Below are 19,766 nucleotides of genomic sequence, written 5' to 3' on the forward strand. Positions count from 1 at the left end.
ACCCAAACAAATTTTACACTCATGGCTTTAGCTGGATTTGCCATCACATCTTCAAAATAATTATGCTAACAAAATTCATTTAAATATTTCCTTCCATTTAAAGGGACATGACTAGTGCTACATATAGAGTCATTTTCTCCATAGCTTTTTAAAAGATGAAAAACTTTTATTGGAAAATCCTTCCAGTTCTCCTTGCTAAACCATTAGATAGGGATAAATAACATTCCAATTAGGAAGCATTCTTACCTCCTAAAACAACTAAGGTTACCAACAATCTCTTTATAGACTCAAACAGCAAACTAAACGCATTAAAACCCACTAAACACAACTGAAAAGAACTATTCTGCTAGGTTGTCTTAGTATTTCATCTTCAGGTCAAGAGAGGAGCACCATGCCAGGCTTTTAATTTATTCTCAACATCACATCTCTGGAAGGACATCTTAAGTTGAAGAAAACACTCACCATCCTAACTCCAGAATCATTGCCCTGAATTGTCAAAGAGGGGGAAAATTTTCTCAGGAAAGAAATAAAAAATAATGAGTGGGCAGTTCCTCAAAAAGTTAAAGAGTTATCATATGATCTAGAAATTCCACTCCTAGGTATATACCAATAGAATTGAAAACATATGTTCACACAAAAACATATACGACAATGTTCAAAGCAGCATTATTCATAATAGCCAAAAAGTGGGTGTAACCCAAATGTCCAACTAATGGTAAATGGATAAACAAAATGTGATATATCCATACAATGGAATATTATTCATCCATATTATTAACCCATACAATGAAATATTATTCAGTACTGCATGGTATTCAGTACTGATTTATGCTAAAGCATGAACCTTGAAAACATACTAATTGAAGGAAACCGGATATAAAAGTTCACATATTGTATGATTCCATTTTTTGAAATGTCTAAAATAGGCAAATCCATAAAGACAGAAACTAGATTAGTGGTTGCCAGTGCTGCGGGGAGGGTGGAATGGGGAGTGACTGCTAAAGTTTCTTTCTGGGGTGATGAAAATGTTCTGGAATGAGATAATAGGTTTCACAATCTTATAACTATGCCAAAACTACTGAATTATATACTTTTAAAAGGTGAATTGTATGATATAATTGAATTATAGCTCAATTTTTAAAAGTTCCAACGATGAAAAAAAAGGAGGGAGTACTATATTCTTTAAAAATGTCAACGTTATAAAAGATAAAGAACATACATATATTCATACAGACAGATGGACAGAATAAAAGATAAAGTAAATGGGGTAAAATGTTAACATTTGGTGAACATGGGTACAGGGTATACAGGGTTTTTTGTACTATTTTATTTTTGCAACTATTCTATAAGTTTAAAATTATCTCCAAATAAAATTTTTTAACATTAAAAAAAAAGAATGGGAAAACCATGGTAAAATCAAAATATCTAAAATGATTTACTGCAAATGTATTGTATTTCAATTTCCGGCAAATCTAATATGCCCACTCCCACCAAATTAAATCATATGTTTAATTGTATAGGACCCTCTTACCTTTTCCCTGGCTAAATTCTAATCCAATGGTTAGGTGGAAATTACAAATATACAAAAAGGGAAAGGTGCTAAAATATTCCTCTTTTTAGGATATATTGGTGTTTTATAGATAATTAAAGAATTACTTTTAGAAAACCACTAATGACACAATCAGTAAGAGAAACTGGTTGATTAAAAGCCAACCATGAACTTCTGCATTAATATCAAAACCTAAAAGTGTCTGCCTTCTAAATCAAACACATTTAAATGACCCTAGTCAAAATAATATTTTGTATTAATTTCTGGGTATATCATCTTGTGTAATGTGGTAGGCTGAACAATGGTCCTCAAAGACATCCATACCCTAATCTCTAGAACCAGGGAATGTTACCTTCTATGCCAAAAGGGGCTTTGCAGATGTGATTAAGTCAAGGATTTGAAATAGGGAGATTATCCTGGATTATTTGAGTAAGCCCTAAAGTAATCACAGGTGTGTACTTATAGGCAGGAAGTAGACAGGAATTTGACTACAGAAGACAAAATAATGTGACCACAGAAGCAGAGATCAGTAATGTGGCTGCAAGCCAAGGAATGCTAGCGGCTACCAGAAAATGAAACAAGTTAAGGAACGATTTCCCCTGAAATCTCCAGAAGGAACAAGCCCTGCTGACACCTTCATTTTAGCCCTGAATAACAAACTCATCTTGGACTTTGACCTCCAGAACTGTACGAAAATTAATTACTGTTGTTTTAAGCCACAAGGTTGTGGTAATTTGTTACAGCAGCAATGGAAACGAATGCAGGACTATAGATAAAACTGTAGAATTTTAAGCCTAATAAATGTCTGTGTACCTCGGTACTGATTCCATGATATAGGTAAACTACAGAAAGGTAAGGATTAACACAGCTAAAGTGGTTCAAATTGCTATGATTCCACTTAACTGTGAAACATAACTGCCATCTTTTTGATTCATGGCTTTCACATTTATCTAGATTGTTGGTGGCATTTTGTAACTGCTGTTACATAATTTCATTAATAGCATTCATTATTTTCACCCTAAATTCTTCTGAAATATGTAGCTGCTATGAGTGACATTTTTATATATTAGCTGTTTGTGTGCAAACAAGAAAGCAATGGGCATGGAAAGTTGTAAACACTTTTTAAAATGCCCTTTATAATAACCATCAGAATTTCCTCACTAGACTGACCTTCTAGGAATCACTCTAAACTGAGATCATATGGTGCAACAGAACTCTGTAGAAGAGCGACATGCACGATAATTTTACATTCTACTTACATCACCACATCAAGGCAGTGATACTCTAGAATGTTTTGTAAATAACCAGATGGCATCCCTGTTAGTCTCCACAGGACCCAAGTAACAATCTGAGGCCAACTGTTATTGCCCTTAGACCTTATTGCTTCTCAGGCCATCTTTTTAAAGTTAACCTTGAGAAATGAGAAATGAATCAACATTTTGCTTCTCAGATCTTGCCTAAAGAGAGAAAAGCTGATAATTTTTCAAATCAGTATATATCATGTACATACAAGAATTACATAGCCATGTAGTTATAAATAATTGAACAAGAGTCTTTAAAATCCTCTTAAAATTATGCATACAAGAAAAAGAAAAGGCAACAATCATTGTGTACAGGTATTTCAGTTACTGGCCCAACGTTAGATCCTTTTAATAGCTTTTTAAAATTACTACATGTTACCATATCGATGAATAAATGTCTTTATATTTTCTCTGCAAGTCATACCTAAGCATATCATAATCTAGAGCTTAGATTACTCTCTAAACTGACTTTCTATTTCCTCTTTTATTTTTTTTTAAGATTTTTTTTTTTGATATGGACCATTGTTTTCTTTAAAGTCTTTATTGAATTTGTTCGAATATTGCTTCTGTTTTATGTTTTGGCTTTTTGGCCGTGAGGCATGTGGGATCTTAGCTCCCCAACCAGGTATCGAACCTGTGTCTCCTGCATTGGAAGGTGGAGTCTTAACCACTGGACTACCAAGGAAGTCCCTCCTCTTCTATTTTCATTTGAAATAGATTTTTTCTAGCCACATGTTGCCATTTTAATTTTTTTATGGTGATACTAATTTCTAGATACTTTTTGCTAAGGCAGTATACGCTATTTTCCTAATACTATGTCCTCATTGAAAGGATCATTTTTTCATTACAATCTATTATGTTATTGGACAGGTACTGTGGCAAAGTCATTTAGAGGGATAACTATCCTTCATTTCCATACATATACCACTTCCTGAATAATTTCTATTCACATTAATTGGATAGCTTTCAAAAGGAATAAAACATTTGCTGAAGTGCTATTTATTTAACATCCACTATGTATATGGCACTATGGGGTCAACAAAACAAATAAATAAAATAAAGACACAGTTTTGTCCTCAAGAGGCTTATACCATCATAAGGGAAGATACTACACTTACTTAAAAAGCTATATAATGACTGGCCAAATATAAAGAATGACTTAAGAGAAGTGTCAATAAAGTGCTATAGGAATTCAGAGGAGAAAAAGATTACCTAAGATTAGGGAAATTTATGAATTTAGTTTTGAAAAATGAGGATTCTGACTGGCCTTCATGGAGGAGGGGAATGACATAAGAAAGAAAAGACAAAAATCACAGGTGGCGTATGAGAGTCAGTAAATGGCTGAGTTTGGCTGGAGTACAAGAAAGGAAAGAGGTATAAGAAAGGGAGGAGCAGGCAGGAGCTTGAGGAGGTAACTAAGACTCCAGGAGGCCTGAACACCAAGTTAAAACTTTAACTTTGTTCACTAAGCAATAAAGACTTCCTCAGGGTGACTACAAAAATAAAGTCAGTAACAGTAAACAAAGCTTTGTTTCTTTTGTCTTTTTCTGGAGAACTGGAGAGGTGAGAAGGGGGGAAATTCCATATTTACTTCAGATATCAGAAATCAGCATGTTTTATCAGGAGTGAAAGAAAGGTAGCACACTGAATGAATGTAGAGCGAGCCTCAGTACTTGTACCGAAGCTAACAGAACGCCAGCGGAGCTGTTCTAAGTCATTTCTGAATATCCAAACTCTAAGTGAGGAGTTAAGTGAGACTTTTATCAATGTCCAATTCTTTGAGAGCCACATAATTCATGGCCTCTACTTATAACCAAAGCATATGGCTGCCATGAAATCCTCTTTTTATCTCTAAAGACAGCTAAGTATTTCCAATATAGTTCAGGAATTGAACTCTGTCTCCAAGAGCTAGGCATCCCACTCAGCAGGATGAATGGGATCTTGGAATTTAAATATGCCCATTCCTAATCTCTGTGTTCAGAATACCTCCAATAAGAGGCTTCCAACTGCTGGTCCTATGAGGCCCCCTAGTGCTCAAAATGCAAACACTTTATTGTAGAAATCCAAAACTGGCACTTCAGAAACACCTTTAAATTAACTGTGGAATCAATCAGTAGCCCATTAAAAAATATAATTTTAGGGAAACAAATGATACAGACGAAATGTAAAAGATCCTGTTTTAATTAGTTCATCTTGAATTACTTTGAGCCAACTTTCAGAAGACAAGTAAAGGCCTAGAAAAGGCTAAGCAATATTTAATAGTAAAATTATTTTACAAAACTATGGTCTCATTACATTTCACTTTTTAAATTTCCTGATCTAGTTAACCTACTAATATATCATCTATAACACTCAAAATATTGAAAGCTTTAGAGAATAACACATTATGTTAAGTCTTTTATAAGGAGTTTATCACTTGTGTAATTTTTAAAAATAAATTCCTCAGAAGTTGATTTATCTTACGGAATATCATAATAGTTAGTCTGTATCATTATAACAATTGTCATATTTATTATGATAACATTCTTCAATAGCTTCAACTGGTGGAGACACCCTGGTATTTGGCAGGCAGCTGACATCATGGTAATTTAAGTACCCAAGTCTGCAAATAATACACTTTTCTTTTTTATGGGAACAAGATCTTACATTTGGGCCATTGATCATTTATTGTCTTCTACCTTACTTCAAGTAGACACATCTTATCTTCTAAATGAGAATTTTCTTTTAACATACATATCAAGTCTTAATGAGTATTGTTTTTATATCATTAAATAATTTATGGTAATTTTATATACTACATGAAATTTCTCTTGATATCTCCAAAAGTAGTAGAAAATGACTGCCTTTGACAGGTTAGAGCCCTTTCTTTAGTTCAAAAACATTTAACTGAGACTCTTACTTCTACAAACCAAATATACTTTAGATTTATTCTAAAGTATACCGTAAATCTGTCTAGAATCCATGAAAATATATGAGGATATGTGAATAAATGTTTGCTTCTGCCTTGGCTTATAAACTCTCTCTCTCTTTCTCTCTGTCTCTCTCTCTCTCTCTTTTTTTTTTTTTTGTATTACTGTGGGTTTCTATTTTCTTTTAATTTTTAAAAAATGTGGCATCAAAAAAAATGAAACTACAACCAACTTTTAGCGCTTAACCTATGCTCACAAATCATATACAGCTACATTGACAATAGCCACACAGTATAAATTTGCATTAAAACAATCCATTACATTCTATAAATACCCTATTACTATTACCAGGAATCACATATATAAGATGACTCCAAATTCACACAGCATTCAGGCTCATTTTCATGGTGATTTTTGGTTGTTAGTATTAATTGCCACGTTGGTTTCTGAAAGGGGGAAAAATCACTAAATTTCAAACTCCACCATAACCTTATGTTTTGAGATAACAGTGCAACACACGTATCAGAATCCTGTGGGTTGACCCATCAGTGGCTACACATTCAGAGGAAAAGGCAGAATTCATAGACTATGACAGATCTGTGTTCAACCTTCCTACCAACAGTGGGTAACACACATAACCTTTATGATCCTCAGTTTTTTCATCTGAAATTAGAAATGATAATCCTTATCTTTTAGAGTTTTAAACTCTTTAAGAAGAGAAAAATATGTGAGAACCACAACACATAGTAGGTGTACAACAAGTAACAGTTATTGTTCTAATCAGCCTCAACTACAGTTCTAACACAGAAGAAGGCCACCACAGAGTCATGACATTGCTGCAAAAATATTTATTTAAAGAGACTCTGAATAATGCATTATAGTTAATTTCAAGTCAACTTACCAAGACAGGAGTACAAACCCTGACTTATCCAAGCTAATATGGCAAGAGTTATAAGGTCGCCAAAACTAGCAGCAATGGGTGTAGCAACATTATCGGGATTTATCCCGGTCTTCTTTGAACCAACGATAACCCCAACCATTATTATTCCTAGAAAAAAATAAAGCTCATTACTTTTTCTGCTATAATTTAAAGAAAATCAATCCCCCGAAATACTGAAATACATAGGCTAGACAAACAGTGTGTCACTTCCGGTTAGACTGCTTAGATAAGCTGACTAAAGCAAACAAAACATTTTATTTGAATGCTTTGGCAAAATGTCTTTCAACAAATTCCAAGTGGGGATCACAAAAGATCTGAGAAGTTCAATGTTGCATTTAGAGACCTGAAGAGCTACTGTAAAATAACATTAAAGTTCCAAATTTAGTAACATGCATGTCTTAGATGTAATGTATTCATGTGTATCAAAGCCAAAGATTATATTTTAACCCTCAAATAAAGTATGAAAATGTCAAAGAAAGGTGAGTCATATTTAAGGACTTCCCTGGTGGCACAGTGGTTAAGAATCCGCCTGCCAACGCAGGAGACACGGGTTCGAGCCCTGGTCTGGGAAGATCCCACATGCCGTGGAGCAACTAAACCTGTGCGCCACAACTACTGAGCCTGCGCTCTGGAGCCTGTGAGCGACAACTACTGAAGCTGGCACACCTAGAGCCCGTGCTCCGCAGCAAGAGAAGCCACCACAATGAGAAGCCTGTGCACCGCAACGAAGACCCAATGCAGCCAAAAATTAATAAATAAATAAAAACGTGAGTCATATTTATACACATAGCAATTGGGAAGAAGGGCAACAAAACCAGATTTGTTTACATAGTGGTAGCCAGAAATGCTTGCTTCATTTTATTATTAAAAAGTGTTGAAGTATTAGGAAGAGGGAAGTAATTAAATTTTGAACACTGGAGGCCAGAATACAAGAAGCAGTCTTTGTAAAGGATATTCTTTAAACCCCAAGTTTCTGTCTATGAACCTATAACAACAGAAGATGAAAATGTGACTGTGTACTTATACTTTTAAATTCTTATATTCTTGAATATAGAAATGGGAGAAAAATGATAGCATTACAGCCATACCCAATTGTATAGATTTTCTCATGCCAACACATTAAGAGTATGCAGGGCAGAGAAAATTTAAGATTAGTTCATTTATGTGCTAACCATAAATCAATATGGAAGACTAAATATGACTACAGACAAAAACCAGAATCTCACTGCATTTTTAGACTGAAGATGACTCTAAATGATTTTATTCTAACATACTCACTTTATAGATAATAAAACTGAGGTCCTAGGAGTAGGTTTAAATTCTTGCATAAGGTCACATAGCTTTTAAGTAACAGTGTTTTTTCTACAACCCCGTAAAGGCAAATTACTGAAAGTAGAATTTTTGTTCAATGTCTCATGTCTTATATTCTGGAGGCTTTTTCAATCTATGGACTTACCTTTCCCATAATATCACTGTAAACAGAAAAAAACAATAGCAGGAAAAAAACTTAAACGTATTATACAATAATCAGTCAATATGTGATCATATAAATTTTTTTTTCAAAATCAGCACATTTAAAGATCAATGTGGAGAGTTCTCCTATGAAAGAATGCTGTCTATAACTTTTCAGCTGAAAACAAATATTTTGCCATCATGGACCAGTGGAAAGAGCTGGGAGGCAGGAAATGGGTTTTAATTATGATTTTTCTGTGAGCAAGCTGATGAAATCGGACAAGTCACCTTACCTAAGTCAGTTTTCTCACCTACAAAAGGTGGTCAATAGTATCTGCTCTACATATATAAAGGTCAAGTTATTATAAAATTAGAACACACATTATTAAAAGTAAGAAGGCTAACAAATATATATATATATATATATATATACATATATTTTTAAATTTATATTTATTTTTGGCTGTGTCGGGTCTTCATTCTGTGCTAGGGCTTTCTCTAGTTGCGGCAAGCGGGGGCCACTCTTCATCGCGGTGCGCAGGCCTCTCACTGTCGCGGCCTCTCTTGTTGCGGAGCACAGGCTCCAGACGCGCAGGCTCAGTAGTTGTGGCTCACGGGCCTAGTTGCTCCACGGCATGTGGGATCTTCCCGGACCAGGGCTCGAACCCGTGTCCCCTGCATTGGCAGGCAGATTCTCAACCGCTGCGCCACCAGGGAAGCCCACAAATATATTTTTAAAATCTGAATTTTTATGGTTTTAAAAATCCCAGGCAATACAAATACTTGTTAGTCTGAAAAGTTTTAAACAATTCTTTCTAAATGAAACAATATTAGAGAGAAAACAGAAGCAAATGAGCCTAAAGAAACAGAGTGCTAATGCTTTAACACTTTTTTTATTTTTTTACCAGAAATTAGTTTTCCAATAGCATAACTTCACTATGCTTTCACCAGTGTTAACACCATTCAATTCTAGTAATTCTATATAAAGACAAGAAACTACCCCTGGTACAATTTAAGTACTAAAATAAAATGCTTGAAAATATTTTGGTAGTCAGGTCTTAATTTTAATAAGAGTTTCTAAATTACCAGAACCTAGCCCAAAAAGTTAGCTTTGTTGTATGATCACCTGACAGTAGAGTGTTCCATTTTTAACACTGCTGGTGATCTAAAATAAGAAGATGACAATTATAAAATAAAAATTACCAAGACTTTATGATTACTGTTCCATAATAAGCTAGTTCTCTAGTGTAAAGTTGATATTAATAAATCAATATAAAGAATGATATCCCAACTAAAAAAATTATAATGCAGTTAAACGTTAATAATAAAATTAAATTTTGTCTGTCTGGCTTCTTTTGTCTTCTGGCTCTTTAACATTCTATAGCCAACAATATGCTGTGTTAAGCATATGGTTATACTTGTATTGCCAGAGAAACAGTAAAGGAATTTTTTTGAAATCTGAAACTTTAAAAAATTTTAACAGACGGACTGCTTTTTTTTTTCAATTAATTAATTAATTTATTTTTGGCTGCGTTGGGTCTTCGTTGCTGCGCGTGGGCTTTCTCTAGTTGCGGCGAGCGGGTGCTACTCTTCGTTGCGGTGCGTGGGCTTTGCATTGCGGTGGCTTCTCTTGTTGAGGAGCACGGGCTCTAGGCATGCGGGCTTCAGTAGCTGTGGCACGCGGGCTCTAGAGCGCAGGCTCAGTAGCTGTGGCGCACGGGCTTAGTTGCTCCGCAGCATGTGGGATCTTCCCGGACCAGGGCTCGAACCTGTGTCCCCTGCATTGGCAGGCAGATTCTTAACCACTGTGCCACCAGGGAAACCCAGAGGGACTGCTTTTAAAACTCAGAATTCCTGGAATACTTGTTACTCAAATGACAAGCTGGTAAATGCTCTGTATGATTTCCAGACAGGAGATTCTCAATTAATTTAAATTACAGAAACAAATGAATATCTAGACTATTTTCCTGATCTTGTCTGGGAGCTGTACCACGGGACCTAAAGCTGGGACACAACCTCAGAAAGCTTGCTCTATACTAAGGATTACGCATGTATAATATATATAAATATATCTGAAATAATCTATTTTAAAAGTTTGTAGATAGCTTTTCTCTGTTTTTTATAATGAACAAGTACCATTTAAATAAAAATAGTTAACATGGAAAATCAATAATTAGAAAGTAAAATATTATAGAGTAGACATTTATAAATTTACTTACCCTGCAGAAGAGATGCAATGAAGGCAGTTGCTACACTGCTAGAGCACAAAAGTATGGAATGATCTAGATAGTATTTTCCCTCTGGAATCCAGCCCAATATAATTGCTGCCACAGCTGCTAGAAAGCCGACTACTGTTGCTTGAACCTTAAAAAATTTTAATAAAATCCAACAGAATTATTCATTTTGAAAATGCATTTTTTATTTTATGACGTACATATGCATACAAGGAGTCAGAATAAAGTATTATATATGGTAATTGAGCTGCCTTACCTTTTGAAGAAGCTACTGTATCTTAGTTTTACTATTCCCTAAGGTGATGGGTTCTCAAAGTGCCCTGATCTGGCAGCAGTAGGTATGGAATGGGATCTAGGAATCAAGTTTTAACAAGCACCCCAAGTGACTTTGATGGTGTAACCCACAGATCACCTTAAAAAATACCAATCTTAAGACTGAAAAGTACCCAATCCACATAACTGAAGTCTGACTCTAGACTCAGTATTGGCAAAAGATTGGATTCTACAATCAAATGATAAGAGTTTGATTCCTAGCTATACCACTTAATCTTGTGGCAAGCTATTTAAATTTATTCATCCAACAAGCATTAATTTAGGATCTACTATGTACAAGGCGCTATGCTTAGTGTTGGGCTACAACAGTGGTCAAAATAGATTTATTTCCTACCCTCACAGAGCTCTTGGTCAATGGGAGAGACAGACATTAAAAAAAACTTCACAAATAGTCACAATCGTGATTAGTGCTATAAAAACCTTAGCTCCTAATCTGAAAAATGATAATGATAATATTGAACACGAAAGGGTTATTTTGATATTTAAATGAATTACATAAATGTATAAAGTACTTCCTACAGTGGTAGCACAAAGCAACCCTCGGGGGAAAAAAAAAAAAAAGGCAACTACTCTTAGAATCCTATTAGTCGAATGCTAGAACTAAAAGAAACCCTGAGGGAATCTCCAGTTCACTGATTCTTAACTGTGTTTGTGTCATGGACTCCTTTGACAATTTGGTAAAAATTTTATAGATTCTTCCCACCACGAAAACACGGATGCATTCAATATTGTGAGTAGAACTTCTGGGTGCTTAGACTCTCTGAAGCCAATCCATGTACTGGAATCCAGGGCTCCAGGTGAAAAACCCAAGTAGTCTGATCTTGTCATAGAGTAAATTAATGGAAAAGCCTGGGCCAGCAAGTCCAGATATCCTAGAGTCCAGCCCCACATCTTTCATTACAGCAAATTCAGAGCTGAGAGTCAAGCTGTAAGCACCATTATGGTTGTGCCAGTTACTAAAATACTTCAGCATTCTCTTACTGGTTAGTAAATAATATGGTATGTAAAAGAAATAAAATTAATTAATAATTTAAATTCTAGCACTGTGATTCCAAGGTTTTTCTTAGAAATAAAATAGAGTGCTTTTACTTCTTGGAAATGAAATACAGAGCTAGGGAGCCTATGTAAGACTTACAGCATATGCGCACGCACACACACACACACACACACACACACACCTGAGATAAATAAGTCCTATTCTGTAAACCTGCAAAGGAAATGCCCAATTGTACCCAAGAGAAGAGCAGAGTCTGGGTTAAGGAGTAGCTGGGGAGGTTAACAGGAGCCATAAATACATGTAAGCGCAGGGCACATCCCTCCTGGTGAGGTAATGATTCTTAAGCGGGATTGGGAACTTTGCTTTATTTGACAATTTATGGACAGGTTGAGGTGGCCACTGTGTACATTTGTGAAGAAATCTGTGACAGATCATCTGCTTGGGATCCCATTTAATAGTCAGAAGAACACACCCCAGCTAATGCCAGCATAAGCCTCCTCTGCCCTTTCCATCGCTCCCCACCTCTACCCTCCATAACTAGCCTCTAGTCGAAGGAACACGGCTAACCCATCCCACGCCCCTCCCCACGCCATCTACTCCCTCACGAGCTTTAGCGGATAAAGCTTGAGAGATAGCACAACCGCCACCCTCCACCTGACCTTGTTTTCTTCCCCCCTCTGCTTCTGTCCACAGGTAACTGGGCTCCAACCAGTTGCTGCCTCACTGGCTGGTACCGACTATGTCCTGATGGGCCCGGAGTGAATATTTAGATAGGAGCTCTTCAGATACTGAAAGAAGTTAGCAATCCCAGGAGTGAATATTTTGTGGACAGAAAGAGTTGAGCTAGAGATCAATTGGTTCAAAGAGGGATGAGCTCAGTTAGTGTAGCCAGGGGAAATGATTCAGAAGGAACCATTTCTTCAGTGGTTTGGAAGTCATTTGAGAGTTCAGTTTTTGTTGAGTAGAAGCAATGGCTAAATAAATGAAGGTACAGCCTTAGACAGAATGTTATGAACAATCAAAATTAAAGAATTACATTTCACATAACAACAAGGATGAATTTTAGGAACTTAATATATGTGAGTACCTCACACAATGAGTAGGAGGGACCCCAAGGGGTCCCAAGGGACCCTTGTTTCTCATGCATCCTTGGTGGAGTGAGACAAAGACACAGACTTCAGGCTGTGGCAACTAGGATCAGTGAATCCCCAGTCATCATTGGCTCCCATCCTGACCAACAGTTGTGGGGAGAGAGGATGACAAGGGAAGGGTGGAGACTAAGAGTGAAAGGAAAAATTAAAAGCAGAGATGGAAAATTATTAGAATAATTTGATGAATAATTTATAGTACAACTCATACAACTTAATAAGAGTTTATGGTATTTAAAGAAAAAAATGGAATATATTTTCAAATTTTAATTTATATATTAATTTATAGTTGTCTACTGGTTGTTAGATATTTTGGTTACTACTCCAGCATAGATTCCTACAGTTTTGAGCTGAAAAGGATCATGCACGTCTCTAGTGCAATACTGTGGAAAGTAAGAGGAAAATTAAGCACAGAAAGGTTAAGTTAACAAAGGTTATGTAGCTAGTTAATGTCAGAGCTGAGATTAGATACCAGATTTTCTTATTTCTAACCCTGTGATCTTAGAAGCAGTTGCACAGATATTTTATTAAAGCCTATATTCCAAAATTTCCTTTATTTCTTTGTCTTTGAACATTACATGAAATAAATTGTTTGCCACCATGTTCTCAACATTATGTCCTAGTTGACCTAACATTAAAATGAGTGAGCATTTCCTAAGCTCACACTTGCTAAAGAGGTGCTAGGGGGCTGCAGTCTTCTGTCTTGGGGATAAGAGAGGGTGGTGGGAGAGAAAGAGATATTCCCCTGAGATTAGAAAGAACTGTAGGTAATCTATATATAATTCAGGTATATGTAATTGACAATTTAATGTGCTCATTTATATTAACACTGATAACATTAACAAATTAAGGAAAATTCAGCTTAAACAAACATCTTACCATAATATATTTAAAAAGTTAAGTTTAATTAAATAGAGGATTTACTTTTAAAAAAATCAAAGTAGACATTCACAGAAAGATAGACAAGATGAAAAGGCAGAAGGCTATATACCAGATGAAGGAACAAGATAAAACCCCAGAAAAACAACTAAATGAAGTGGAGATAGGCAACCTTCCAGTAAAAGAATTCAGAATAATGATAGTCAGGATGATCCAGGACCTCGGAATAAGAATGGAGGCAAAGATCGAGAAGATGCAAGGAATGTTTAACAAAGACCTAGAAGAATTAAAGAACAAACAAACAGAGATGAACAATACAATAACTGAAATGAAAACTAGAGTAGAAGGAATCAACAGCTGAATAACTGAGGCAGAAGAACGGATAAATGACCTGGAAGACAGAATGGTGGAATTCACTGCTGTGGAACAGACTAAAGAAAAAAGAATGAAAAGAAATGAAGACAGCCTAAGAGACTCCTGGGACAACATTAAACGCAACAACATTCGCATTATAGGGGTCCCAGAAGGAGAAGACAGAGAGAAAGGACCAGAGAAAATATTTGAAGAGATTATAGTTGAAAACTTCCCTAACATGGGAAAGGAAATAGCCACCCAAATCCAGGAAGCACAGCGAGTCCCATACAGGATAAACCCAAGGAGAAACACGCCGAGACACATAGTAATCAAATTGGCAAACATTAAAGACAAAGAAAAATTATTGAAAGCAGCAAGGGAAAAATGACAAATAACATACAAGGGAACTGCCATAAGGTTAACAGCTGATTTCTCACTAGAAACTCTACAAGCCAGAAGGGAGTGGCATGATATACTTAAAGTGATGAAAGGGAAGAAACTACAACCAAGATTACTCTACCCGGCAAGGATCTCATTCAGATTTGATGGAGAAATCAAAAGCTTTACAGACAAGCAAAAGCTAAGAGAATTCAGCACCACCAAACCAGCTCTACAACAAATGCCAAAGGAACTTCTCTAAGCGGGAAACACAAGAGAAGAAAAGGACCTACAAAAACAAACCCAAAACAATTAAGAAAATGGTCATAGGAACATACATATCGATAATTACCTTAAACGTGAATGGATTAAATGCTCCAACCAAAAGACACAGGCTTGCTGAATGGATACAAAAACAAGACCCATATATATGCTGTCTACAAGAGACCCACTTTAGACCTAGGGACACATACAGACTGAAAGTGAGGGGATGGAAAAAGATATTCCATGCAAATGGAAATCAAAAGAAAGCTGGAGTAGCTATACTCATATCAGATAAAATAGACTTTAAAATAAAGAATGTTACAAGAGACAAGGAAGGACACTAGATAATGATCAAGGGATCAATCCAAGAAGAAGATATAACAATTATAAATATATATGCACCCAACATAGGAGCACCTCAATACATAAGGCAACTGCTAACAGCTATAAAAGAGGAAATCGACAGTAACACAATAATAGTGGGGGACTTTAACACCTCACTTATACCAATGGACAGATCATCCAAAATGAAAATAAATAAGGAAACAGAAGCTTTAAATGACACAATAGACCAGATAGATTTAATTGATATTTATAGGACATTCCATCCAAAAACAGCAGATTACACTTTCTTCTCAAGTGCGCAAGGAGCATTCTCCAGGATAGATCACATCTTGGGTCACAAATCAAGCCTCAGTAAATTTAAGAAAATTGAAATCATATCAAGCATCTTTTCTGACCACAACGCTATGAGATTAGAAATGAATTACAGGGGAAAAAACGTAAAAAACACAAACACATGGAGGCTAAACAATACGTTATTAAATAACCAAGAGATCACTGAAGAAATCAAAGAGGAAATCAAAAAATACCTAGAGACAAATGACAATGAAAACACGACGACCCAAAACCTATGGGATGCAGCAAAAGCAGTCCGAAGAGGGAAGTTTATAGCTATACAAGCCTACCTAAAGAAACAAGAAAAATCTCAAGTAAACAATCTAAACTTACACCTAAAGGAACTAGAGAAAGAAGAACAAACAAAACCCAAAGTTAGTAGAAGGAAAGAAATCATAAAGATCAGAGCGGAAATAAATGAAATAGAAACAAAGAAAACAATAGCAAAGATCAAAAAAACTAAAAGCTGGTTCTTTGAGAAGATAAACAAAATTGATAAGCCATTAGTCAGACTCATCAAGAAAAAGAGGGAGAGGACTCAAATCAATAAAATTAGAAATGAAAAAGGAGAAGTTACAACAGACACCACAGAAATACAAAGCATCCTAAGAGACTACTACAAGTAACTCTATGCCAATAAAATGGAGAACCTGGAAGAAATGGACAAATTCTTAGAAAGGTATAACCTTCCAAGAATGAACCAGGAAGAAACAGAAAATATGAACAGACCAATCTCAAGTAATGAAATTGAAACTGTGATTAAAAATCTTCCAACAAACAAAAGTCCAGGACCAGATGGCTTCACAGATGGATTCTACCAAACATTTAGAGAAGAGCTAACACCCATCCTTCTCAAACTCTTCCAAAAAATTGCAGAGGAAGGAACACTCCCAAACTCACTCTATGAGGCCACCATCACCCTGATACCAAAACCAGACAAAGATACTACAAAAAAAGAAAATTACAGACCAATATCACTGATGAATATAGATGCAAAAATCCTCAACAAAATACTAGCAAACAGAATCCAACAACACATTAAAAGGATCATACACTACGATCAAGTGGGATTTATCCCAGGGATGCAAGGATTCTTCAATATATGCAAATCAATCAATGTGATACACCATATTAACAAATTGAAGAATAAAAACCATATGATGATCTCAATAGATGCAGAAAGAGCTTTTGACAAAATTCAACACCCATTTATGATAAAAACTCTCCAGAAAGTGGGCATAGAGGGAACCTACCTCAACATAATAAAGGCCATATACGACAAACCCACAGCAAACATCATTCTCAACGGTGAAAAACTGAAAGCATTTCCTCTAAGATCAGGAATGAGACAAGGTTGCCCATCCTCACCACTGTTATTCAACATAGTTTTGGAAGTTTTAGTCACGGCAATCAGAGAAGAAAAAGAAATAAAAGGAATACAAATTGGAAAAGAAGAAGTAAAACTGTCACTGTTTGCAGATGACATGATACTATACATAGAGAATCCTAAAAATGCCACCAGAAAACTACTAGAGCTTATCAATGAATTTGGTAAAGTTGCAGGATACAAAATTAATGCACAGATATCTCTTGCATTCCTATACACTAATGATGAAAAATCTGAAAGAGAAATTATGGAAACACTCCCATTTACCATTGCAACAAAAAGAATAAAATACCTAGGAATAAACCTACCTAGGGAGACAAAAGACCTGTATGCAGAAAACTATAAGACACTGATGAAAGAAATTAAAGATGATACCAACAGATGGAGAGATATACCATGTTCTTGGATTGGAAGAATCAATATTGTGAAAATGATTATACTACCCAAAGCAATCTACAGATTCAATGCAATCCCTATCAAATTACCAATGGCATTTTTTTTACAGAACTGGAACAAATCATCTTAAAATTTGTATGGAGACACAAAAGACCCCGAATAGCCAAAGCAGTCTTGAGGGAAAAAAACGGAGCTGGAGGAATCAGACTCCCTGACTTCAGACCATAGTACAAAGCTACAGTAATCAAGACAATATGGTACTGGCACAAAAACAGAAACATAGATCAATGGAACAAGATAGAAAGCCCAGAGATAAACCCACGCACCTATGGTCAACTAATCTATGACAAAGGAGGCAAAGATATACAATGGAGAATAGACAGTCTCTTCAATAAGTGGTGCTGGAAAAACTGGACAGCTACATGTAAAAGAATGAAATTAGAACACTTCCTAAGATCATACACAAAAATAAACTCAAAATGGATTCGAGACCTAAATGTAAGACTGGACACTATAAAACTCTTAGAGGAAAACATAGGAAGAACACTCTTTGACATAAATCACAGCAAGATCTTTTTTGATCCACCTCCTAGAGTAATGGAAATAAAAAGAAAAATAAACAAATGGGACCTAATGAAACTTCAAAGCTTTTGCACAGCAAAGGAAACCATAAACAAGACGAAAAGACAACCCTCAGAATGGGAGAAAATATTTGCAAATGAATCAATGGACAAAGGATTAACCTCCAAAATATATAAACAGCTCGTGTAGCCCGATATTAAAAAAACAAACAACCCAATCCAAAAGTGGGCAGAAGACCTAAATAGACATTTCCAAAGAAGACATACAGATGGCCAAGAAGCACATGAAAAGATGCTCAACATCACTAATTATTAGAGAAATACAAATCAAAACTACAATGAGGTATCACCTCACACCAGTTTGAATGGGCATCATCAGAAAATCTACAAACAACAAATGTTGGAGAGGGTGTGGAGAAAAGGGAACCCTCTTGCACTGTTGGTGGGAATGTAAATTGATACAGCCACTATGGAGAACAGTATGGAGGTTCCTTACAAAACTAAAAATAGATTTACCATATGATCCAGCAATCCCACTACTGGGCTTAGACCTAGAGAAAACCATAATTCAAAAAGACACATGCACCCCAATGTTCATTGCAGCACTATTTACAATAGCCAGGTCATGGAAGCAACCTAAATGCCCATTGACAGACGAATGGATAAAGAAGAGGTGGTACATATATACAATGGAATATTACTCAGCCATAAAAAGGAACGAAATTGAGTCATTTGTTGAGACGTGGATGGATCTAGAGACTGTCATACAGAGTGAAGTAAGTCAGAAAGAGAAAAACAAATATCGTATATTAACACATGTATGTGGAACCTAGAAAAATGGTACAGATGAGCCGGTTTGCAGGGCAGAAGTTGAGACACAGATGTAGAGAACAGACATATGGACACCAAGGGGGGAAAACTGTGGTGAGGTGGGGATGGTGGTGTGCTAAATTGGGCGATTGGGATTGACATGTATACACTGATGTGTATAAAACTGATGACTAGTAAGAACCTGCAGTATAAAAAAACAAACAAACAAAACAACTAATACTAAACTTTCATTGGGTTATTTGTATGGAAATATGTTAATATAAATGTTCCAGACATTACATGAAATTTCTAAAAATCTTATATGCTCTGGTATAATGTTATAAGTCATAATTCTAGTCATTACTTTAAAATGTATATCTCAGAAATAACTAAATTTCCTTGTCAATTGCATTATTATGAACTTTCATCAAATCTTTAACCGTGGTCATTTTTAAGTCTTTTGTCATTTACAGACAGTTCTGGATGTACTCTGATGCTTTTGCAACCATGTTCCTATAAGAGTGTTTCATCTTCAAGGAATTCATGGAAAAGACTCTGACAAGTACAGGTTTCTAGTAACTGACTGTACTGCTGAACTGAATGAATAAGCATTTTCAGAACTCTAATGAAAAACTGATGAACTCATAAAAGTGCTAACAAAAGATCAAGATGAAAAAAAAATTAATTACATGGGACTGAGTGAACTGATGAGGATGATTATAATTTTTGTGACTTTCTATTTGAATTAAAAAAAAAAATCCCACAAGGACTCAGAGGCAAAGAATATGCAAATCAATTTTCACTGCAAAGTAAAGGAGCTGTTACAGTGGGAAAAAAAAAAAAAATCAAAGTAGAAAAACAGCACCTAAGCCATGAAGTGCTAAATATTTATTTGTACAGATATTAACTCAAATTCTGGCTCTATTACATACTTATGGTAGAAGATATTTCATATATTTATTCTATATTTTGCATGTTATACATTTTTCATATTTAGAAGAATCTAATCAGTTTCTAGGAAAATAAAACTTTCAGAAGCCATGGGTATCCATTTATTCTATCACTTGTTCATAGTACCCAATTATTATTTTAGGTCCCCTGAAACAATTAATGGTAGACTTAAGAGCACTAAAATTTATTCCATTCTTACAGGTAAAACTCAAGATCTGTAAACAA

General features: G+C 35.6%; 1 protein-coding gene across 6 annotated transcripts in view; it reads right to left on the reverse strand.

Annotated features, from left to right (window-relative positions):
* SLC41A2 (solute carrier family 41 member 2) overlaps nucleotides 1-19,766 on the reverse strand; it is a 134,873-nt gene that overhangs the window by 57,002 nt on the left and 58,105 nt on the right. For all 6 annotated transcript variants that reach the window (XM_036865600.1, XM_036865602.1, XM_036865599.1 and 3 more), the window contains 2 exons: nucleotides 10,371-10,515; nucleotides 6,661-6,807 (listed from right to left, as the gene is read on the reverse strand). In XM_036865600.1, coding sequence (XP_036721495.1) covers nucleotides 6,661-6,807; nucleotides 10,371-10,515 — 292 coding nt within the window. The remainder of the gene's footprint in view (nucleotides 1-6,660; nucleotides 6,808-10,370; nucleotides 10,516-19,766) is intronic.

The sequence above is a fragment of the Balaenoptera musculus genome, chromosome 10 (assembly GCF_009873245.2).
Source record: "Balaenoptera musculus isolate JJ_BM4_2016_0621 chromosome 10, mBalMus1.pri.v3, whole genome shotgun sequence".
In the NCBI taxonomy this organism is placed as follows: domain Eukaryota; kingdom Metazoa; phylum Chordata; class Mammalia; order Artiodactyla; family Balaenopteridae; genus Balaenoptera; species Balaenoptera musculus.